The sequence below is a fragment of the Pan troglodytes genome, chromosome 20 (genome assembly GCF_028858775.2).
Source record: "Pan troglodytes isolate AG18354 chromosome 20, NHGRI_mPanTro3-v2.0_pri, whole genome shotgun sequence".
Lineage (NCBI taxonomy): Eukaryota > Metazoa > Chordata > Mammalia > Primates > Hominidae > Pan > Pan troglodytes.
Genome location: NC_072418.2, coordinates 9,885,950 through 9,909,776, shown reverse-complemented (window position 1 = coordinate 9,909,776; position 23,827 = coordinate 9,885,950). Strand labels below are relative to the sequence as shown.

At 53.4% G+C, this 23,827-nt stretch overlaps 1 protein-coding gene across 5 annotated transcripts; it reads left to right on the top strand.

The window, feature by feature from the left end:
• Nucleotides 1-13: 13 nt before the first annotated feature.
• PEX11G (peroxisomal biogenesis factor 11 gamma) lies at nt 14-20,762 on the top strand. 5 transcript variants are annotated; one of them, XM_063800478.1, is made up of 8 exons: nt 14-100; nt 6,480-6,620; nt 8,103-8,267; nt 11,607-11,795; nt 15,419-15,597; nt 17,735-17,812; nt 19,256-19,318; nt 20,195-20,762. In XM_063800478.1, exons 4-8 carry the CDS (start codon nt 11,757-11,759, stop codon nt 20,427-20,429), a joined length of 594 nt encoding a protein of 197 aa, XP_063656548.1. In that variant the 5' UTR covers nt 14-100; nt 6,480-6,620; nt 8,103-8,267; nt 11,607-11,756; the 3' UTR covers nt 20,430-20,762. The 5 variants fall into 5 exon arrangements, with proteins under 5 accessions (XP_063656548.1, XP_063656549.1, XP_063656550.1 ...); XM_063800479.1 differs by lacking the exon at nt 17,735-17,812; XM_063800480.1 differs by lacking the exons at nt 14-100; nt 17,735-17,812 and adding an exon at nt 4,540-4,602.
• The last annotated feature ends 3,065 nt before the right edge of the window (nt 20,763-23,827 follow it).

The following is a 23,827-nucleotide window of genomic DNA, read 5'->3' as shown; positions in this document are numbered from 1 at the left end:
CTGTCACAATGACCACTCAGCACCTCTAGGGGCAGCCGGGAGGAAAATTACCAGGCAGGCTTGGTGCGAATACTGCCTCCTCAGAGCTCCAGGAACCCAGGCAAGTAATTGACTTTTTGGAGCCTCTGGGGTTTTGTTCGGTTGGTTTTGTTTTTGAGGTAAGCTCTCGCTATGTTGCCCAGGCTGGACTTGAACTCCTGGGCTCAAGCGATCCTCTCGCCTCAGCCTCCCAAGTAGGTGGGTCCACAGGTGTGTGCCACCATGCCTGGCTAGGACTTAGGTTTTGTCATCTGCAAAAGGGGACTAATGATGGTAGCCAGTTCAGAAAGCAATGTCAGTATTGAGGATTTGATGAAATAGGCTGCTGGTGTCCATTATTATTATCATCCTCTAAAGTTTTTCTGTCCCTCTACCTTCTACACACCCCACACAGAATGGACCCACCTCCCTGAATCACTGCACCTCTTGATATTATTCTAGGGCTCACAGATCTCCCTTTAAAGGGGCCGGTCACCCCTCCTTCCCCAGCCAAAGACCACCAGGAATGTACCTGTGATTGAACACATTCAAGCTTATTATTCATCAGAGAGAGAGAGAGAAAGAGAGAAAGAGAGAGGGAGAGAGAGCTCATACATGTCATAGGGTAGTATGGGGGTCTCAGTAGGGAGGTATTAGAAAGAACTTTTTTTCGTTATTTATTTATTTATTTATTTGAGATGGAGTTTCGCTCTTGTTGCCCAGGCTGGAGTGCAGTGGCACGATCTCAGCTCATCGCAACCTCCGCCTCCCGGGTTCAAGTGATTCTCCTGCCTCAGGCTCCCGAGTAGCTGGGATTATAGGCATGTGCCACCACACCCGGCTAATTTTGTATTTTTAGTAGAGATGGGGTTTTTCCATGTTGGTCAGGCTGGTTTCGAACTGCCGACCTCAGGTGATCCGCTCGCCTCGGTCTCCCAAAGTGCTGGGATTATAGGCGTGAGCCACCGCGCCCGGCCAGAAAGCACTTATTATGGGATTTGCAATTCTGCTCGGTGTTTTGGGGGCACAGCTTAAGGAAGTAGGGGATTTGGGTGGGATGAATTTATTGGTTGGAAATTTTACTTTCTTTTTTGAGATGAGCAGATAAAAACAAATAAAAACAACACACAGGTGAGGCATGGTGGCTCACATTTGTAATCTCAGCCTCCCAAAGTACCGTCCAGAAAAGGGCTGTTGTGGCTTGGTGTGGTGGCTCATGCCTGTAATCCCAGCACTTTGGGAGGCCAAGGTGGGTGGATCACTTGAGGTCAGGAGTTTGAGACCAGCCTGGCGAACACGGTGAAACCCTGTCTCTACTGAAAATACAAAAATTAGCCGGGCGTGGTGGCTCACGCCTGTAATCCCCGCTACTCAGGAGGCTGAGGCAGGCGGATCTCCTTTGGTCAGGAGTTCGAGGCCAGCCTGGCCAACATGGTGAAACCCTGTCTCTACTAAAAATATAAAAAATAGCCGGGTGTGGTGGCGGGCACCTGTATTCCCAGCTACTCAGGAGGCTGAGGCAGGAGAATTGCTTGAACCCAGGAGGCGGAGGTTGCAGTGAGCTGAGATCACGCCATTGCACTCCAGCCTGGGCGACAAGAGCAAAACTCTGTCTCAAAGAAAAAAAAACTAGCTGGGCATGGTGGTGGGCACCTGTAATCCCAGCTACTCAGGAGGCTGAGGCAGGAGAATCGCTTGAACCCAGGTGGTGGAGGTTGCAGTGAACTGAGATCGTGCCACTGCACTCCAGCTTGGGCCACAGAGCAAAACTCTGTCTCAAAAAAAAAAAAAAAAAAAGAAGCAAGGGAGGCTGAGTGCAGTGCCTCAGGCCTGTAATCCCATCACTTTGAGAGGCTGAAGCAGGAGGACTGCTTGAGCCAAGGTGTTTGAGACCAGCCTGGGCAACACAGTGAGACCGTATCTCTACAAAAAATTAAAAAGCCAGGTGCGGTGGCGCGTGCCTATAGTCCCAGCTACTTGGGAGGCTAAGGTGGGAGGATTTCTTGAACCCAGGACATTGAGGTTGCAGTGAGGGTGCAGTGAGCTATGATTCCACCACTGCACTCCAGCCTGGGCGACAGAGTGAGACTCTGTCTCAGAAACAACACAAAACAAAAGAGCAGCTAGGGAGAGAAGTAACTGTTATTCAGCATCTTAATCATCAGTATGAAGAAGTCAGAAGGAAGGAAGGAAGGAGAGAGGGAGGGAAGGAAGGAAGGGAGGGAGGGAGGGAGGGATGGATTTGGGATCTGCAGTTCTGTTAGGTGTTTTGGGGGCACGGTTTTGTTTTTTGTGCAAATCCTGCCTCCTTAGAGCTCCAGGGAAGCTGGGAGCTGGAAGGAAGGAAGGAAGGACGAAGGGAAGGAAGGAGGGAGGGAGGGAGGGAAAGGAAGGAAGAAGGGAAGAAGGAAGGAAGGAGGGAGGGAGAGAAGGAGGGAAGGAAGCAGGGAGGGAGGGAAAGGAAGGAAGAAGGAAGGAAGGAAGGAGGGAAGGAGGGAGGGAGGGGAAGGAGGGAAGGAAGCAGGGAGGGAGGGAAAGGAAGGAAGAAGGAAGGAAGGAGGGAGGGAGGGGAAGGAGGGAGGGAAGGAAGGAAGGAAGGAAAGAAAGAAAGAAGTCAGAAGACTAAAGCTGTGCTTGGTAAGGAACAGCCGTTGCTGGTATTAGCTAGTAGCAGTGGAGGTCCAGTTACTCTGATAGTGTGGACAGTGTTCGTGTTTTGCCTGTGTTCAGACATGATTATGGAGCAGGCTTGTTTTGTCTTGCTCTGCCGCGGTCACAGAGTGGCCTTGTCTGATGTCGGCGTCATGTGAGATTGTTTATGTCCAGCAGGAGGACACCAGGGCCCTGCTTTGACTGCCAGGCCAGCTCCTGGCAACACCAAGGCCAGCTGTGAACACCAGGCCAGCTCCTGTGTCTTTTTCAAAGGTTGAGCTCAGACCTAGCCAGATGGGGGACGCTGGGAGGGCTGGGCTGTGTCTGCAAAGCTCACTGCTGTATCTCTGTTGCCTAGAGCGGGACCCGGCACACAGGAAGCATTCCGGCAAATGCATTGCGCTGTTCCAAGGCTCTTGGGCCTGAGAGGAGGGATCTGCTTATTCATGCAGCAGCAGGCTTTGCAGCCAGTGGCCTCTTTCCTCTGCATGTCTGGACCTTGGCTTTGGATTTTTTTTTTTTTTTTTTTTTTTTTTTTACTTTTTTAGAGATGGGTCTTGCTGACGCCCAGGCTGGAGTGCAGTGGCGTGATCTCGGTTCACTGCAACCTCCACCTCCTGTATTCAATCGATTCTTGTGCCTCAGCCTCCTGAGTAGCTGGGACCACAGGCACAGGCCACTGCAGCTGGCTTGGCTTGAATTTTTCTGCTGTGAAAACAGTGACCCCGTGGCTGGGCGCAGTGGCTCATGCCTGTAATCCCAGCACTTTAGGAGGCTGAGATGGGAGGATTCCCCAAGGTCAGGAGTTCGAGACCAGCCTGGCCAACAGGGCGAAACCCCATCTCTACTAAAAATACAAAAATTAGCTGGGCGTGGTGGTGGGTGCCTGTAATCCCAGCTACTTGGGAGGCTGAGGCAGGAGAATTGCTTGAACCCAGAGGCAGAGGTTGCAGTGAGCTAAGATCATACCACTGTATTCCAGCCTGGGTGACACAGCGAGACTCTGACTCTAAAAAAAAAAAAAAAAGAGTGACCCCCCCCCCCACTGGGGGAGAGGGGAGTGCACAAAGACCCGTGGACCCAAGTCTTTTTTTTTTTTTTTGAGACGGGGTTTCACCATATTAGCCAGGCTGGTCTCCAACTCCTGACCTCAAGTGATCCACCTGCCTTGGCCTCCCAAAGTACTGGGATTACAGGTGTGAGTCACTGAGCTCAGCCAGTGGACCCAAGTCTTAACAGGAGCTGGATGTGGAAGTTAAAGAGTCTCTTGGGGCCAGGTGTGGTGGCACACACCTGTAATCCCAGTGCTATGGGAGGCTGAGGATGGAGGATCACTTGAACCCAGGAGTTCAATGCAGCAGTGGTGCTATGATCACGCCACTGCACTCCAGCCTGGGCAACAGAGCGAGACCCTGTCTCAAAAACAAACAAGAAGAAAAAAAAAAGAGGCTGGGCATGGTGGCTCATGCCTGTAATCCCAGCAGTTTGGGAGGCCGAAGTGGGTGGATCACTTGAGCCCAGGAGTTTGAGACCAGCCTGGCCAACATGGTGAGACCCTATTTCTATTAAAAACTCCAAAAATTAGTGGGGGCGTGGTGGCAGGTGCCTGTAATCCCAGCTGGTTGGGAGGCTGAGGCAGGAGAATTGCTTGAACCTGGGAGGTGGAGATGGCAGTGAGCCAAAATCACGCCACTGCACTCCAGCCTGGGCAACAGAGTGAGACTCTGTTTAAAAAAAAAAAGAAAGAGAGAGAGACAGAGAGGAAGAAAATCACAGGAGTTGACAAGGCCTTTCTTGTGCCCCCTTGTGTTCCATGCTCCCTTGGAGCACAAGAAGAGACCTTTGGACAGGGCGGTGAAACTTACAAAACAGATTCTCTGTTTTCTGCCAGGCTGTGCGGATATAGCCGTGAACAAGACAGGTCACCAGCAGGTAACATGGGTAGGAAGTGTCCAGGAGGGTGTGATCGGGTGGGTCCCTTGAGAGGATGACAGTCGAGTAAAGGAAGTTAGGGAAGGAGGGAGCCACGTTGGTATCTGGCTCAAGAACATTTCCGCAGAGGAAACAGAATATGCAAAGTTCCTGAGGCAGGAATCTGCTGTAACTTTAAACAACAGGAGGAAAGCAACGCAGGAGAAGAGTAACAAGAGTTGAAATCAAGAGGAAATATTCTGTGAGAGAAAACTGGTTAACATCAAGGCCAGACGCGGTGACCCACGCCTATAATCCCAGCACTTTGGGAGGCCGAGGTGGGCAGATCTCTTGAGATCAGGAGTTCGAGACCAGCCTGGCCAACATGGCGAAACCCCGTCTCTACTAAAAGTATAAAATTAGCCGGGCACAGTGGCGGGTGTGCTGTAATCCCAGCTATTTGGGAGGCTGAGGCATGAGAATTGCTTGAACCTGGGAGGTGGAGGTTGCAGTGAGCTGAGATCACCACTGCACTCCAGCCTAGGCAATAGAGTGAGACTCTGTCTCAAAAAAAAAAATTCAAACAAACAAACAGACTGGTTAACATCATTAGTCATCAGGAAAAGGCAAAACAAAACCACAATGGGATAGCACGTCACACCTACTACGATGGCTATCATAATCAAAAAAGGATGTTGCAAGGAAGTGGCGAAATTGGAACCTTTTGTGTAATGCTGGTGGGGATGGAAAATGGTATTGTTACTGTGGGAAACAGTTGGGCAATTACTCAAAAAGTTCAACATAGAGTTACAAAATGACCCAGCAACCCCACTTCTAGGTATAGACCCAAAGGAATTGAATCCAGGGACTCCAACTACATATTTACAAATGTTTATAGCTGTACTTATTCACGATCGCTAAAAGGCAGAAACAGCCCAAATGACCATCAGCTGATACGTGGATAAACAAAATGTGGTCCATCCATATGGCGCAATGTTATATAGCTGCAAGTGGAATGAATTTCTGATACATGCTGCAACTTAGACAAACCTCAACACCATTATGCTCAGCTGCACGCAGTGGCTCACACCTGTAATCCCAGCACTTTGGGAGGCCAAGGCAGGAGGATCCCTTGAGTCCAGGAGGTCGAAACCAGCCTGGTGAACATAGCGAGACCCCATCTCTACAAAAGAAAAATTTTAAAAATTGGCCAGATGTGGTGGCGTGCACCTGTAGTCCCAGGCAATGTGGAGGCTGAGGCAGGAGGATCTCTCAAGCCCAGGAGTTCAAGGTTGCAGTGAGCTATGATCGCAGCACCGCACTCCAGCCTGGTGACAGAGAAAGACCCTGTCTCAAAAACAAAAAGCAAAAACCAAAACAACTTATTATGCTTGGTGGAAGAGGCCGACACAAATGGTCACATATTGTATGATTCCATTTGTATGAAATATCAAGGAGGTCAGGCATGGTGGCTCATGCCTGTAATCCCAGCACTTTGGGAGGTCGAGGCAGGCAGATCCCTTGAGGTCAAGAGTTCAAGATCAGCCTGGCCAACATGGTAAAATCCATCTCCACTACAAATACAAAAATTAGCCGGGTGTGGTGGTGCGCACCTGTACTCTCAGCCACTTGGGAGGCTGAGGCAGGAGAATTGCTTGAACTTGGGAGGCAGAGGCTGCCGTGAGCTGAGATCATGCCACTGCACTCCAGTCTGGGTGACAGAGTGAGACTCTGTCTCAAAAAAAAAAAAAAAAAAATCAAGAAGTGGTAAAAATATAGAGAGAGAGCAGAGAATGCAGATTAGTGGTTGCCAGGGGCTGGGAGGAGGGAGGAATTGAGTGATTGCTTTATGGGAACAGGGTGTAGGGGAGGAAAAATACTTTTTCCTTTATTCTTAGTTCTTAGCTGTGATGGATCCTTGCAATGAAAGAATTAAGAAGGGCGGGCGCGGTGGTTCACGCCTGTAATTCCAGCACTTTGGAAGGTCGACGTGGGACGATTGCTTAAGCCCAGGGCTCAAGGCCAGCCTGGGTAACATGGTAAGACTCCATTTCTACAAAAAAAAAAAAAAAAAAAAGAAAGAAATTAGCCATTTGTGGTGGCAGGCACCTGTGGTCCCACCTACTCAGGATGCTGAGGTGGCAGGATCGCTTGATCCCAGGAGTCCAAGGCTGCAGTGAGTTAAGATCGTGCCGCTGCACTCTACCCCTTTTTTGTGGGTAGTTGGTCAAGCTACCGTGGGGCAGAATGTAGCAAGCTCTGGGCATCATCCTGGGTCCTCAGGCCCAGAGAGCACACATGTGGCGGCTTCACATCTACAAATTTGGTTCCTCCCAGAGCGAGGCCCTGTCTCAAAAAAAAAAAAAAAAAAAAATAGAGGCCAGGCGCGGTGGCTCACCCCTGTAATCCTAGCACATTGGGAGGCAGAGACGAGCGGATCACGAGGTCAGGAGATCAAGACCATCCTGGCTAACACGGTGAAACCCCATCTCTACTAAAAATACAAAAAAAAAAAAAAAAAAAAAAAAAAAAAAAAAATTACCCAGGCGTGGTGGCGGGCGCCTGTAGTAGTCCCAGCTACTCGGGAGGCTGAGGCAGGAGAATGGCGTGAACCCGCGAGGCGGAGCTTGCAGTGAGCCGAGATCGTGCCACTGCACTCCAGCCTGGGCGACAGAGCGAGGCTCCGTCTAAAAAAAAAAAAATTAACAAGGGAAAAACAAATTTATTAACATGTGTACCTTATGTGTACATGGGAGATGCCAAGAGAAATGAGGTGGCTTATATAGCTTATATAACTCCTGCTTATATAGCACCTTCAACATACAGCGGCAAATTTTTGGACAAGTGACAAGACGAAGGAAAAGGACATTGAGGCCGGGTGCGGTGGCTCACGCTTGTAATCCCAGCACTTTGGGAGGCCGAGGCGGGCGGATCACTTGAGGCCAGGAATTTGAGAACAGCCTGGCCAACGTGGTGAAACCCCGACTCTACCAAAAATACAAAAATTAGCCGGGCACAGTGGTGCACAGCTGTGATCCCAGCTACTTGGGAAGCTGAGGCACGAGAATCGCTTGAACCAGGGAAGCGGAGGACGCAGTGAGCAGAGATGGCGCTACTGCACCCTAGCTTTGGGGACAGAGCAAGACTCCGTCTCAAAAAAAAAAAAAAGAAAAAAAAAAAAAGACGTCTCCAGACAAGAGTCTAAAGGTGTCCCTGATGATCAACCTTTGTCCTTCCTGGTAGAGAGGGGAGGAGGGCACCTTTGTACCTTTAGGTCCTGCTTTGAGGCAAATCAGGGAAGAACAGAGAGCTTTTCCGGTATCAGTTTCATTGATCTCAGCTCAAAATAATCCTACACCGAGGTCGCATATTTCAGAGGGGCATATGCTGGTCTCCTACGGGGGTCTCTCTTGGGGGTGATAAAAATACCCCGAAACTAGCAAGGGGTGATGGTTGTCCAACATGTGCATGTACTAATGTCACTGAATTGTGCATTTTTATTTTTTATTTATGTATTCTAGAACAATTCTTAACGTCCAAAGATAACGTCTTTCCTTAACGTCGAAAGATGCCTTGTTGTGATATTACAGCAGTCATTCCTGCTCACTACGGGCAAGCAGACAGTGCAGAAAAGGTGAAGCACAAAAACTAAAAAGGAAAATCTCTCCTTGAACCACTGCGAACAGGTTGGTGGTTTTGCTTGGAATATTTTTGGAGCGTGTGGGTAGTTGGTTAAACTTAGAAATATATTTTTTTGTGCGTGGGTAGTTGGCCAAACCGCTGTGGGGCAGAATGCAGCAAACTCCGAGGATCATCCAGGGTCTGCAGGCCTGGAGAGCACACACGTGTCGGCCCCACCTCTGCAAACTCTGTCCCTCCCCTACAGCGGACAAAAAGCCGCTCAGGGGACAAAGGCCTGCGGCCGCGCCTGCGCGCAAGCCTTTGGGGCGCTCCCGGTACCCCGGCCTGGCCCCGCCCCCTGGCGCGGCGCGCCGGCGTCGCGGTGACGTCACGGAGTTGCCATGGCGTCGCTGAGCGGCCTGGCGTCGGCGCTGGAGTCGTACAGGGGCCGGGACCGCCTGGTGAGGCAGGGGCGGACCGGGGCCGGAGGTCCTAGAGTTTGGCCCAAGCTCAGAGACTGGGAAACGGGCCAGAGAGGGGACGGGGTCGCCCAGGATACTCCGTCGCAGAGGCCCCGTCCGAGTTAGGCTCAAATGCGGTGCCCTAGCAGTGGACATTTATGTATTTATTTATTTTGGCTGGAGTGCAGTGGTGCGATCTCTGCTCACTGCAGCCTCCGCTTCCTGGGTTCAAGCGATTCTCCTGCCTCAGCACCCCCGAGTAGCTGGGACTACAGGCGCCCGCCACCACTCCCTGCTATTTTTTTGTATTTTTAGTAGAGACGGAGTTTCATCGTGTTAGCCAGGATGGTCTCGATCTCCTGGCCTCAAGCGATCCACCTGCCTCGGCCTCCCAAAGTGCCGGGATTACAGGCATGAGCCACCGCGTCTGGCCAGCGTTGGACATTTAGATCGTTTCTGCCAACCCAACCTGTCTGGACATTGACACACTGGCCAGATTCCCGTGTTTGGACGTTTTGGATCCGACCAGGCCACTGAAGTTGTCCTGAACAATCTTGTGTTGGGATTTGGGATGTTGCAGGGCTCCCCTGTGGCTGGACATTCACTTCCAACCAGATTCCCTATAGTTGGGCATTTAGGTTGTTTCAGCCAACCTAGACCAAAGAACACACCATGGCCTGGGCCCTGCCATGCCTAAGCAGCGATGGGTTCCAACAAAACCCCAGTTGGTCATTTAGATCGTCTCTGCCAACCCAGCCTGGCTGGACGTTTACGTACCAAACAGATTCCCATGTTTGGACATTTAGGATCTGACCAGGCCACTGTAGTTGGTCCCTGGGTTGTCCCAAACAATCTCATGTGGGGATTTAGGATATTGCAAGACTCTCCCTATGGCTGGACAGTTTTTAGTTCCAATCAAGTCCCATATGGTTGAACATTTAGGTTATGCCATCCATGCCCCTGAGTCTGGACTCTTAGCTTGTCCCCACCAGTCTCTTATAGGTACACATTTAGGTTGTACCAGGCGGTGTACTGGTGGCTAGGCATTTAGATTCCATTCAAATATCTTATGATTGCGGGGGTGGGTTAACAAATCTCCCCCGAGTTGAACATTCAGATTGCAGTGTTTTGCCATTATAATGGGGCTGGAAAGGAATTACAAGTAAAAATAAATAAAACAACAGGAACAAGCAATTTCTGAAAAGCAGGTAAAATAAAGTTATAAGGGAGGCCAGGCGTGGTGGCTCACGCCTGTAATCCTAGCACTTTGGGAGGCTGAGCTGGGTGGGTTGTCTGAGCTCAGGAGTTTGAGACCAGCCTGGGTAAAGTGATGAAACCTTGTCTCTACTAAAATACAAAAATTAGCCGGGTGTGGTGGTGCATGCCTGTAGTCCCAGCTACTTGGAAGGCTGAGGCGGGAGAATTGCTTGAACCTGGGAGGCAGAGGTTGCAGTGAGCTCACACCTTTGCACTCGAGCCTGGGGAGCAGAGCGAGACTCTTGTCTCCAAAAGAAAAATGATATAAGAGTAGTGAAGATGACCTATTTCACAAGGCTCCACATCACCTACTGAGTAGGTTCTTTCTCTCTAAAGTAATTCTACCAAATTATCCTGTTGTTCACTGGGTTGAGGCCTGATCACCTGCGCCCACCATTCAGCACATCCAAAGGCTTTGGTCCAGGCAGGTAGATGTAAATATACACTTTAGCCGTGGCTTCCTGCCACCTGGGAAAAGAAGGACCTGGGAGGTGGGAAGTAAGGAGCTTTGTTTTCTTTGTTCCTGTCACATCTGTCCCCTAGGGCTGTGCCCTTCAGTTACATCAATGATGTCATCTTTCTTCATTTGTCCCACCTCCAAGTATGTTTTTAAACTTTCAGCTTTTTTTTTTCTTTTTTTTTCTTTTTTTTTTTTTTTTTAGACAGGGTCTCGCCCTGTTGCCCAGGCTGGAGTGTAGTAGCACGATTACAGCTCACTACAGTCTGGAACTCCTGGGCTCAAGTGATCCTCCAGCATCAGCCTCCCAAGTAACCACCATGCCCTGTTAACTTAAAAAAATTTTTGGTAGCCAGGCGCGGTGGCTTACGCCTGTAATCCCAGCACTTTGGGAGGCTGAGGCGGGTGGATCATAAGGTCAGGAGATCGAGACCATCCTGGCTAAAATGGTGAAACCCCGTCTCTACTAAAAATACAAAAAATTAGGTGGGCGTGGTGGCGGGTGCCTGTAGTCCCAGCTACTCGGGAGGCTGAGGCAGAAGAATGGCGTGAACCCGGGAGGTGGAGCTTGCAGTGAGCCGAGATCGCGCCACTGCACTCCAGCCTGGGTGACAGAGTAAGACTCTGTCTCAAAAAAAAAAAAAAAAAAAAATTTTGGTAGAGACAGGGTCTTGCTATGTTGCCCAGGCTGGTCTCAAACTCCTGGTGTGAAGGCATCCTCTCACCTCGGTTTCTCAAAGTGCTGGGGTTACAGGTGTGAGCCACTGTGCCCCACCTAAACTTTCAGCTTTTACTGTCACTTTGTAGATTTAGAATCTTCCAAACTCTTGGGTCAGGCACGGTGGCTCATGCCTGTAATCCCAGCACTTTGGGAGGCTAAGGCAGGTGGATCACTGAGGTTATGAGTTTGAGACCAGCCTAGCCAACCTGGTGAAACCCTGTCTCTACAAAAAATATAAAAATTAGTGGGTGTGGTGGTGGGCGCCTGTAATCCCAGCTACTGGGGAGGCTGAGGCACAAGAATTGCTTGAACATGGGAGATGGAGGCTGCGGTGAGCCGAGATCGTGCCACTGCACTCCAGTCTGGATGCCAGAGTGAGCCTCTTTCAAAAAAAAAAAAAGAATCTTCCACACTCTCAATCCAGAGGGGCCCGGGGCCAGGTATGGGGGGATGCAGCTCAGTTCTGCAGAACAGGAGGGCCACACTGACTGCTTCTGGTTTCCCACAGATCCGAGTGCTGGGGTACTGCTGCCAGCTGGTTGGTGGAGTTCTGGTTGAACAGTGTCCCACCAGGTCCGAAGTGGGGACACGTCTGTTGGTGGTGTCTACCCAACTCAGCCACTGCAGGACCATCTTGCGACTCTTTGATGACCTGGCCATGTTTGTCTACACTAAGCAATATGGCCTGGGGGCACAGGTAACAGGGTTTTTGGGGCTCTAGGGAGTAGGGTGCAGACCTGAGTGGACATTTTTAAAAAAATTTTTTGGCCCCTCACGGTGGCTCATGCTTGTAATCCCAGCACTTTGTGAGGCCAAGGCGGGCGGATCATGAGGTCAGGAGTTCGAGACCAGCCAGGCCAACATGGTAAAACCCTGTCTCGGCTGGGTGCAGTGGCTCATGCCTGTAATCCCAGCACTTTGGGAGGCTGAGGCGAGCGGATCACGAGGTCAGGAGATCGAGACCATCCTGGCTAACACAGTGAAACCCCGTCTCTACTAAAAATGCAAAAAATTAGCCAGGTGTGGTTGCAGGCGCCTGCAGTCCCAGCTACTCAGGAGGCTGAGGCAGGAGAATGGCCTGAACCCGGGAGGTGGAGCTTGCAGTGAGCCGAGATCGCGCCACTGCACTCCAGCCTGGACGACAGAGCGAGACTCCGTCTAAAAAAAAAAACCCTGTCTCTACTGATAATACAAAAATTAGCCTGGCATGGTGGCATGTGCCTGTAGTTCCAGCTACTTGGGAGGCTGAGGCAGGAGAATCACTTGAACCTGGGAGGCGGAGGTTGCCATGAGCCGAGAATTGTGCCACTGCACTGGCAGCCTGGGCAATGGAGCGAGACTCCATCTCAAATAAAACAAACAAAAAAAAATTTTTTTTATAGACAGGGTCTTGCTTTGTCATACAGGCTGGAGTGCAGTGGAGTGATCATAGCTCACTGCAGCCTTGAACTCCTGGGCTCAGGTGGTCCTCCCGCCTTAGCCTCCCTGAGTGCTGGGATGACAGGCGTGAGCCACCATGAGCGTTTTATAGTCTTGTCCCAAAGTGCTCCCTGCGTGGGTAGTTTATTACTTTTAAAAATTTCACTTTCTTCTTTGAGAGGATCAGATGTTCTCATTTTGATTTAAATTTTTAAAAATAGCAAACGTTCACACATTCCAAAGGAGGGTATAATTTTAAAAAACCTCCCTCCTTCCTGATCTTCCAGGCCTCCGATTTTTCCCCACAGAGGCAGCCACTGTGGTCAGCTTCTTTTTTTTTTTTTGAGACAAGGTCTCACTCTGTCACTCAGGCTGGAGTGCAGTGGCGTGATCTCGGCTCACTGCAACCTCTGCCTCCGGGATTCAAATGATTTTTCTGCCTCAGCCCCTCACGTAGCTAGGATTACAGGCACCCCCCACCACGCCTGGCTAATTTTTGTATTTTTAGTAGAGACGGGGTTTTGTCATGTTGGCCAGGCTAGTCTCGAACTCCTGACCTCAAGTGATCCACCTGCCTCGGCCTCCCAAACTGCTGGGGTTACAGGTGTGCGCCACCGTGCCCGGCCGTGTGGTCAGCTTCTTGTGTCTCCTTTGTGAGATTTCCTGTACTCACATAGGCAAATACATATGGTTTACATAAACAGTGCTTTTTTCACTTAACAGTACAGCTTCGGCATCATTTCTTTATCTTTCTTTTTTTTGGAGACAGGGTCTCACTCTGTCACTCAGCCTGGAGTACAGTGGCGTGATCATGGCTCACTGCAGCCTTGACTTCCCGGGCTCAGGTGATCCTCCTACCTCAGCCTCCGGAATATCTGGGACTACAGGTGCACCACCACACCTGGTTAATTTTTTGTATCTTTTGTAGAGACAGGGTTTTGCCATGTTGCCCAGGCTGGCCTTGAACTCCTGGGCTCAAGTGATCCACCTGCCCCGCCTCCCAAAGTGCTAGGATGACAGGCGTGAGCCACCGCGCCTGGCCACAGATCATTTCTTATCAGTCTAGAAAGAGCTGCATTCTCAGGACCACATAGTGCTCTGCTATGCAGCTTCAGATTTGTTTAATCGGCCTCTGGTTGACGCACAGGGCAATGATTTCTAAGGTTTTGCTATTGCGACAGTGCTGCAGAGAGTAGCCTTGTCCCTGCGGCGTCCCACAGGCATGCCAGCCTATCTAGAGAGCCATCTTGCCCCCCACGGGATGATCTCAGAGGCTGCGTGGGCCAGCCTCTCAGCGTCATGCCCCTCCTTGGGCTGCCCTGTCTGTTCTCTCTGTCCTCCCAGGGATCACCTCTCTGAGCCACTTGCTACTCAGATGCTCCCCGTCCCGAAATCCCAACCCCACCGTGTTCAGCACCACGTGTCCTTGGCCTGATCATCCTATATCACGAGTGTTGCTGTGGGCCGCCTTCCTGTTTTGACACCTATAGCATCCTCCTCCTCCTTGTCTGATTAGGACAACGCTCTGGTGCATCCCTGAGACCCCTCCTTCCTCTATGCCCTCTGTGGAAGAGCCCTCAGGCAAGGGGTGGAGGCCCTTGCACCTCGAGTGTCCCTTGGCCAGAACAAGAGCCCCGTTTGTTGGGTTCCCGGTTTATATGTCTGCGTTCCTCCCTGCCCTGGTGAGCCTCTGCCCCTCCCCAGAGTCTAGCCTGGACCCTGCCGCTTCTCAGGAAATCCGGGCGGAATGAGCACATTGGGGCGGGGTCCGCCATCCTCAGGGAGGTGGGCAATGTGCCAGGACGCGCCAGGCAGATGAGGGAAGCTGGAGTGAGGTTCAGAGCCCGGAGGGAGGTGGGATCATGACTGGCCAGAAAGAAGGAGAGCAGCATCTGGAATCAGCGGTGGGGCGGGGAGCAGCTTCCTGGGAAGTCAGAGAGGAGGGGGAGGGTGTGGCAGGTAACAAGGAGGATAAAGGTAGAGGGGGCGGGGCTCCGATGGGGCGGGGTACCGATGGGCGGGGTCCCAAGGGGGTGGGGTCCCAAGGGGGCGGGTCCCCCGGTTGGCTGCGGGGCTCCAGTCCCAGAAACCAGGCTTCAGCGCTGGTTTCTACAGCCTCAACTGGTCCTGCCTCGCTGGCTCTAGGCGGTGTGATTAAGAACTTGGGGCAGAGGGTATGGGCACTGTGCAGGACCGAGAGCCCGCGTGTGCATTGCAATTCGAGGGCCTGGAGGCCCATCCCTGCCGGAACTGGGGGCCAGCGGCTTTCCCTGAGAGCCTCAGCGTGGCCGTCTGTAACTTGCTCGGGGTTGAGGGAGGCCATGAGCCTTGCCGCACTGTGCCTGGCGCGTGGTCAGCAGTGGGCGTGCGGTGGCCCAAGGGTTGGCACACCATCTCAGCCTGGTCAGGGTTCCCTGCGGGCCACCTCATGCTCCCTGCATAGAGTCTGGCAACAGAGGTCCTCGCCTGTGCAGGAACTGGAAGCCTTTGGGAAGGAAGGCTCTGACACAGGGCTCCCAACTTGGCCTGGGAATCCCCTGGGAATGTGAAAATTCCCTGTGAAAATTCCCGGTGCTGGGGCCTGCCCCAGGCTGAGTGAGGCAGAATCCTCACGGCTGGCATTGGGCAGGGGGTTTTTGAAGCTCCGCAGAGGATTGCACTGCACAGCTGCGTTGAGAGCCTCCCTCCAAGGGGCACTGAGCACCGTGCTGCCGAGACACGGAAATCAGGCCTGTGCGGGGACCCCAGCCCCAGAGCCTTTTTCCCGCGGGGCCTGCCGGGCCTGGACACGGCCCAGGGACTGGGGTCAGGAAATAGCTCTCTGCCACCTGGCATGGCTACGGTGCTAAAATGGGCAGTGGGTAAGTCTGACCCTAGGCCCCTCTGCTCCTGGTCCTGCAGGACGAGGACGCCTTTGTCCGCTGGGTCTCCGTCCTAGGGAACCTGGCGGACCAGCTCTACTACCCCTGTGAGCACGTCGCCTGGGCGGCTGATGCCCGGGTCCTCCACGTGGACTCTTCTCGGTGGTGGACGCTGAGTACAACCCTGTGGGCCCTCTCTCTGCTCCTGGGGGTTGCCAGGTAAGTGGCATGGGCCAGAAGGGAGCACTCAAGGTCCCTGGGCGGGGCCTCCTTAGCAAAGTGGCAGCGGCCCCAGCAACAGCACAGGCTTCAGACTGAGGTGGGTCTTTGCCTTTTAGAGTTTTCCTTGGAGGTTTTGTTGTTTCTTCCTTTTGTGGGTGTATTTGTTTAGAATAACTGTCAGAACAAATTAGCACAACTCTGTAGTGCTGGGCAACAGAAACTTCTTATCTTAGGATTCTGAAGGCTGGAAGTCAGAACACTCCCTGGGCTAGCGTCAGCAGGTGCTGATGCCTTCTGGAGGTCCCAGGGGGAGGTCCGTTTCCTTGGATTTTCCAGCTTCTGGAGGCCACCCACATTCCTTGGCTCATGGCCCCTTCCTTCATCTTCCAAGCATGACCTCTGCTTTCAGCGTCACACCTCCTTCCCTGACCCTCATCCTCCTTCCTCCCTCCTATAAGGACCCCTGTGATGACATGGGGACCACCTGGATGATCCAGGGTAATACCCCATCTCAAGATCCTTAGCTTAGGTTGGGCGTGGTGGCTCATGCCTGTAATCCAGCACTTTGGGAGGCCAAGGCGGGTGGATCACTTGAGCCCAGGAGTTCTAGACCAGCCTGGCCAACATGGTGAAACCCTGTCTCTACTAAAAATACAAAAAATTAGCTGGGCTTGGTGGTGCACACTTGTAATCCCAGCTACTTGGGAGGCTGAGGCAGGAGGATTGCTTGAATTTGGGGAGGTGGAGGTTGCAGTGAGCCGAGATCACACCCCTGCACTCCAGCCTGGCGACAGAGCAAGATTCCGTGTCAAAAAAAGAAAAAATCCTTAGCTTAATCCCATCGGCAAAGTCTCCTTTGCCTTGGAGGTGAACATGTTGACAGGTTCAGGACATGGACATTTTAGGAGGGGTCATGACTCTGCTGACCACACTCAGAAAGAAGAAGTAACCCCAGGGCCCGTGAGAAGCAGCCAGAGGAGTGGCCTTTACCCGGGTCCCTGAGTCTTGCTGGCGTTGCTGTCAGCCGACACCCCAGAGAAAACAGTCAGCAGTTTCCTGACTAGCTCTGTGCATCCAAAAAACCATACAGTTTCTAGAACTTTCCAGTAATGGTTTCCTCCCAAACATTTTCCTTTTTGCAAATGTGCTGAGTCAGAATCCCCTGCCCCTGAAAACACCAGCAGGAGCTGGGCCCCCTGGTCTCCATGTTTCAGTGGCTGTGAAGGGCTCTTAGATCGCTGGGGTGAGGTGCGGCTGCCCCCAGCCTCGGGGCAGGCTGTGTCCTTTTTCTGGGGGAAGCTTTGCTTGTCCCTAGTCAAGGCTCTGACTCTCAGTAGTTCTTGTTTTCCCCCCGACACAGATGTCCTAATTACATGCTTACCGTAGACAATCTGGAAAATAGATAAACCTCAGAGTAGAAGATTCGAATTACCCACAATCCAACCCAGAGACTCCCACTGTTCAAGCTTTGGTGGTTCTTTTCCAGCCTTTGACCTAATACCCTGCCTGTGCATTTTGGCTGTCTCAAAAGGGTCATGTTTCATGGCCATGGCCCCTGGAGGCAGCGGTGTCTGTGGTGCTGGCCTTCCCTGTGTGCTGGGAGACCCGGGGGAGGGTGCCTGGGCCCAGCCTGGATGTTCCTGGGGCTCCGGTCAGAGGGGGGCCTTGGCTCACAGCCTCTCTTCCTCCACCTTCCTCTGGGTGCCTCGTGACCTCTGGTTTGTATTTTAGGGACAGCCTTGGTTCCTTTCTTTTTTGCTTAAATAAACTTTTTTTTTTTTTGAGACAGGCTGAAAAGCAGTGGCTCAATCTTGACCCACTGCAACCTCCGCCCCTTGGGCTCAAACAATGCTCCCACCTCAGCCTTCTGAGTGGCTGGGACCACAGGCTGTGCCACCATATCTGGCTAACTTTTGTAATTTTTTTTCTGTAGAGACACGGTTTTGCCATGTTGCCCAGACTGGTCTCCAACTCCTGGGCTCAGGTGATCCACTTGCCTTGGCCTCTCTAAGTGCTGGGATTATAGGCGTGAGCCACCACGCCTGGCCCAGACTTTATTTTTTTAGAGCAGTTTTAGGCTCATGGCAAAATTGAGCATAACGTTCAGAGAGCTCCCATATACCCCCACACACAGCCTCCCCGACTACTGGCAGCATCCGCATGGTGCATTTGTTACAACTGATGCCCCTCCTTGGATCCGTCATCACCCCAAGTGAGTAGCTCACGTTAGGGTTCATGCTAGGTTTTGGGTATCCTATGGGTTTGGACACTGACACGTGTCCCCCCTTGCAGAATCAAATGGAATTGTTTCACAGCCATCAAAGTCCTGTGTGCCCCGCCTGCTGCGGCATTCTTGTTTCGGGCATGTGGTTTTTCATCATTTCTCTGGGTTTGCGGTGAGCAGGGGGAGTGGGTGGAGAGCATTCCATGTGTGCTCATCACGACCAGACATCTGCCCTAAGGCCCAGGGCTGCCAGAGCATCAGCCAGGAGGTTGCTAAATGGAGATGCCTGGGTCCGGCGCCCAGGGCTTCTGATTCTTTTCTTGAGACACAGTCTTCCTCTGTCGCCCAGGCTGGAGTGCAGTGGTGCGATCTTGGCTTACTGCAACCTCCACCTCCCGGGGGTCAAGTGATTCTCCTGCCTCAGCCTCCCGAGTAGCTGGGATTACAGGCGCCCGCCACCACCCCCAGCTAATTTTTGTATTTTTAGTAGAGACAGGGGTTCACCATGTTGGCCAGGCTAGTCTTGAACTCCTGACCTCAGGTGATCCACCTGCCTTGGCCTCCCAAAGTGCCGGGATTACAGGTGTGAGCCACCGCGCTTGGCCCAGAGCTTCTGATTCTGTGGGTCTGGGGAGCCCAGGAATCAGTGTTTTGCCCTAGCCCCCCAGGAGGCTCCCACCTGCTGTGCCACTGGCGCTATCCTGCATCCTGCACCCTGGGTACCCAGTGGCCAGAGGAGTTGTGACCAGGCCCTGCCCATTCTTTCACAGTCACAACCCGGCACACCCCACGGCCGAGGCTGGAGAGTGCAGGTGCCTGGTGGACCGGCCCGGGTGGGTGCCATGCACGGCTGCAGAGCCTGCTGGGAGCACAGAGGCTGCCCACTGGGTAGCCCCTTCCTCAGCCTGCAGATGCCAGCCCTGGGGGCCCAAGGGATCATCCAGACAGGTCCAGCCAATGGCCGGGGTGTGTGTGCAGGGGGTGCTGGCATGGCACTGATTTGGACCTTTCCACACAGAGCAGGCAAGGCAGCCGAGGCCCGGAGGGGAAACGGCGTCCCCACGCCTGTCCAACAGCGGGCCTCTTGGCATCCTTTTCTGTGTAGGACTCCCTGCCAGGCTGTGAACACCTCACAGGGCTTGATGTTCCTTTGAGCACTTTCCAGTGGTTTGCAGAGCCTGGGCCAGGCCCTGGATGGCCACGTCAGAAGTGCAGGACGATGTCCCGGGTGGGATGGGGCCATGTTAGAGATGAGTCCCCGGGAGCTTGAGGCACAGCCAGGAGGGTGTGGGACTGTGGGGGCAGGGAGAGGGCAGGCCGTTTATCCAAGATGCAGCACCTGTCCCAGACTGTATGTCCGGGGCCAGCGTTGTGGAGCTAACCCTCCTGTTCCCCCCCCGGGGCATCCTCCCTCGGGCTCTGGTGCCGCAGGTCCCTGTGGATGCTGCTGAAACTGAGACAGAGGCTGCGGAGCCCCACGGCGCCCTTCACCAGGTAGGAGCCCGTGATCACCCAGCAGGGAGGCCCACTCCCTCCAGCAGGCGTGGGATCCCGGCTCGCAGCCACCCCTGTGCAGGCCCGTGCTGGGGTCTGTTGTGCTCAGGTCATGGGGGTGTCATCACAGCCTCTGGTGGGTGGCGGTACCTTTTACAGATGGAGAAACTGAGGCTTGCTTGAGTGGGGACTCCAGGGCTGAGCCTTCATGACTGCGCCCCCAGCAGGAGAGAATGATCAATTTCCCGAAGGCCATGGCCATTGTTACTGTTGCTTTTTCTTTTTGTTTTTTGAGACAGGGTCTTGCTCTGTTGCCCAGGCTGGAGCGCAGTGGTGCCATCTCGGCTCACTGCAGCCTCCGCCTCCCGGGCTCAACTGATTCTCCTGTTTCAGCTTCCCGAGTAGCTGGGACTACAGGCACGGGCCAGCACGCCTGGCTAATTTTGTTATTTATTTTTTGGTGGAGATGGGGTCTCGCCATATTGGCCAGGCTTATCGTCACTGTGTCATCCTGATAAAGAAAGGCCGGGCAGGCACAGGCCACGCTCCTGGGGTTCCCCCTTCCCTCCACACCTCCCAAAGTGCATTTGTGCTTTCTGTTTTTCACAAGGAATCCCCATCTCCGGGTGTTCAGGACGAGGAGTGAGGTGTGGATTTGAGGACTTGGACCCGGGTCCCTGCCCTGTTCGTGCTTGGGTCGGGGGGGTGATGGGGACTCAGTCTCTGTGGATGGTCAGGGAGGCCACCTCAGTCCTGCCAGCTCCTCCCACTCACAGGCAGGGGCTCAGGGCTGCCAGGCCACACAGGGCATTCAGGGGCTTGGGAAGGGCAGGCAGGTGTGAGCGTGAGTGTAAGTGGCCCCTCTCTGCCCCACAGCCCGCTGCCCCGGGGCAAGCGGAGGGCCATGGAGGCGCAGATGCAGTGGGAGGCGCTGTCACTTCTCAGCAACCTGGCCGACCTGGCCAACGCCGTGCACTGGCTGCCCCGGGGCGTGCTGTGGGCCGGCCGCTTCCCGCCATGGCTAGTGGGCCTCATGGGCACCATCTCCTCGATCCTCAGCATGTACCAGGCGGCCCGGGCCAGCAGCCAGGCCGAGGCCACTACCCCCTGACACTGCCGGAAGAGCACAGGGACACAGCCAGAGCCCATGGAGGGCCCTTCCCGCAAAGCAGAAGCCGCCAGGGCAGGGGCCGGGGCTCTCATGGAGCTGCCTGTGGTGAAACCCATGGGCAGGGTGGGTGGAGGGACTGATGCGAGGTCCCCCAGGCCTCAGCCTGGAGCTCCTGAGCCATGACAGTTTTCAGGGGCCGTGGAGGGCTTCAGCAGCACCTCCTGCCTGCCAGCTGGCGTCTTGTATCCAAATCAAGATGAGGAAGAGGGAGCCTGTCGTGCCTTGAGAAAGCTGGAACGGGAATCAATTAAACATTGTGGTGCTGGCGCCTGGCTCAGGGGTGAAGGTTATTACACTGGTGGCTCCTGGCCCCTTACCCTCCGCAGGATGGACCCAAACTTGGAAACCACACTACCCCAGCCCACCTTCAGGAATGCCCTCAGCCCGGTGGGTCCTCTCCATCTTTGAGCAAGCGTTGCCCACGGACCCCAAGTGGCCTCCAGCCATTGAGGGCTGTTCTCTACTCCCCAGAGTCCTGGGCACACAGGCCAGAGGCGCCACCTCTCGTCAGGCCACCCGAGGGCGTGGCCTCATGCCACTGTGCTGCCGACGCAGGGCCACTGTGAGCATTTTAAGGGCTCCAGGCTGAGACTGGGCAACACACACTGGCATCACTGAAGATACTTGGGGCTCCCACCTCAGCCAGTGTGTGGTGGGATGGGATGAGGGTACGTCTTAGTCTGCTGGCTGAGAACGACCCTTCAGAGTCCGTGCACATGTGGCCTCTGGCAGACATTGTTGCACAGCCTGGCCCAGGAACACACAACAGCCAGTGTGTGTGCGCCCTTGGGCCTCATGTGATATCAGTTGCACTGCCTTGATTTTTATCTTTTTGACCCAGGATCTCTGTCACCCAGGCTGGAGTGCAGTGGTGCGATCATAGCCTCACTGCAGCCTCGAACTCCTGGGCTCAAGGGATCCTCCTACCTCAGCCTCCCGAATAGCAGGAACTACAGGCGTTTATCACCAAATCCAGCTAATTTTTAAACTTCTTGTAGAGACAGGGTCTCACCACATTGCCCAGGCTGGTCTTGAACTCCTGGCTTCAAGTGAGCTGCCTGCCTCGGCCTCCCAGAGTACATTTGTGGTTTGTTTTGTTTTTTACAAGGAAGATACCAGGTGGCTCTGAGCAGCTGGGAGGCCGGGGACTGCTCAGGATCACACGGGTGCGGGAGAACCCATCTGTGGGGGCTTCTTCTGCCCAGGACTCACGAGTGGGCCAGGCTTGGTGGGTTTTCCCCTTCTTTCCCTTGTCGGGGGTGCAGGCCTGTCCTGGCCCTCAGCAGAGGCCTCCTTCCCAGCCCCTAGCAGCACCTGCATGATTAGGGCATCTCATTGTCTACCTGGAGACCCAACTACTTACCAGCTCATACCTGTGGGGCCCTTGGAGCAGCGCCTCTGTGTGGGGAAGCCACATGACCACCTGGTCACAGGTGCCAGGAGGAAAAGCAAGCCACCTTCAGGGATACAGCCTGGGCTGGGAAGGCCTTGGACACTGACGATGTGGAGCCCAGGCACAGAGCAGACAGGTTGGATGCTTCCAGAAAGGGAGGCCGCTCTCCCACGCTCTCAGCTGGTCCAGTGGTTGTGTGTGTGTGTGTGTGTGTGTGTGTGTGTGTGTGTTTAAACAGTTTTATGGAAATATAATTCACATATAAAATTTATCCACAGAAGGGGGACAGTTCAGTGGCTTTTAGTACATTCACAGTCGTGCAAGCAGAGCCACAATCAACCTTAGAACACTCCATCACCCCAGAGAGAAACCTCACACCCCTCAGCTGTTTCCCACCCGCAGCCCCCAGGCTTGGTGACCACTACTCTGTCCCTGCGTTGCCCATTCTGGTCCAGTGGTTCTCAACCTTTTAGGGGCTGGGAACAGACCCCTTTGTGAACCTTAAAGACTACGGGCCCTCTTTTTTGAGACAGAGTCACTCTGTCGCCTAGGCTGGAGTGCAGTGGCGCGATCTCGGCTCACTGCAACCTCCACCTCCTGGGTTCAAGCAATTCTCTGCCTCAGCCTCCCGAGTAGCTGGGACTACAGGCACGCCCAAGCATGCCTGGCTAATTTTGTATTTTTAGTAGAAACGGGGTTTCACCATGTTGCCCAGGCTGGTCTTGAACTCCTGTGCTCAAGTGATTCACCCACTTCGGCCTCCCAAAGTGCTGGGATTACAGGCGTGGGCCACCGTGCCCAGCCACTACAGGCCCTCTTTGCAGAACATCTCATTTTAGGGTGCCTCCAAGCCCCCCAGGGCCCATAAGGAGTGCTGAGGAAGGCTGGGGGCATCCCAGTGGAGGGGTCAGCTAGGCAGAGGTCAGAGGACGGCTGGGGTTGGGGTGGAGCAAATCAGAGGGTAGGGGGAGAGACACACACACACACACACACACACACACACACACACGCAGATGTGTATGTTGTGTGCATTTGACCACAATGAAGAAAAAATAAAAAATAGACCAGGCACGGTGGCTCACGCCTGTAATCCCAGCACTTTGGGAGGCCGAGACAGGCAGATCACCTGAGGTCAGGAGTTCAAGACCAGCCTGGTCAACATGGTGAAACTCCATCTCTACAAAAATGCAGAAATTAGCCGGGCATGATGGTGGGCGCCTGTAATCCCAGCTACTCGAGAGGCTGAGGCAGGACAATCACTTGAACCCGGGAGGCGGCGGTTGCAGTGAGTCAAGATAGCGTGCCACTGCACTCCAGCCTGGGTGACAGAGCAAGACTCCATGTCAAAAAAATAAATAAAAATGTAATAAATTAATTACATCCTTTTTTTCTTTTTTTTTTGAGACGAAGTCTCACTGTTGTCCCCCAGGCTGGAGTGCAATGGTGCAATCTCGGCTCACTGCAACCTCCGCCTCCAGGTTCAACCGATTCTCTTGCCTCAGCCCCCAGAGTAGCTGGAATTACAGGTGTTTGCCACCACGCCCGGCTGATTTTTGTGTTTTTAGTAGAGATGGGGCTTCAACATGTTGGCTAGGCTGGTCTCAAACTCCTGACCTCAGGTGATCTGCCTGCCTCGGCCTTCCAAAGTGCTGGGATTACAGGCGTGAGCCACCGCGCCCAGCCCTTTTTCTTTTTCTTTTTTTTAAAATTTCATTTCTTTTTTCTATCCCCCAAATTTCCTTTTTTTTTTTTTTTAAGCTCTTAGAGACAGGGTCTCACCATGTTGCCCAGGCTGGAGTGCAGTGGCACAATCACAGCTCACTTTGAACCCCTAGGCTCAAGCAATCCTCCTGCCTTGGCCTCCTGTGTAGCTGGGATTACAGGTGCACGCCACCATACCTGGCTAATTTTTTTTTTTTTTTTTTGAGACAGAGTCTCGCTCTGT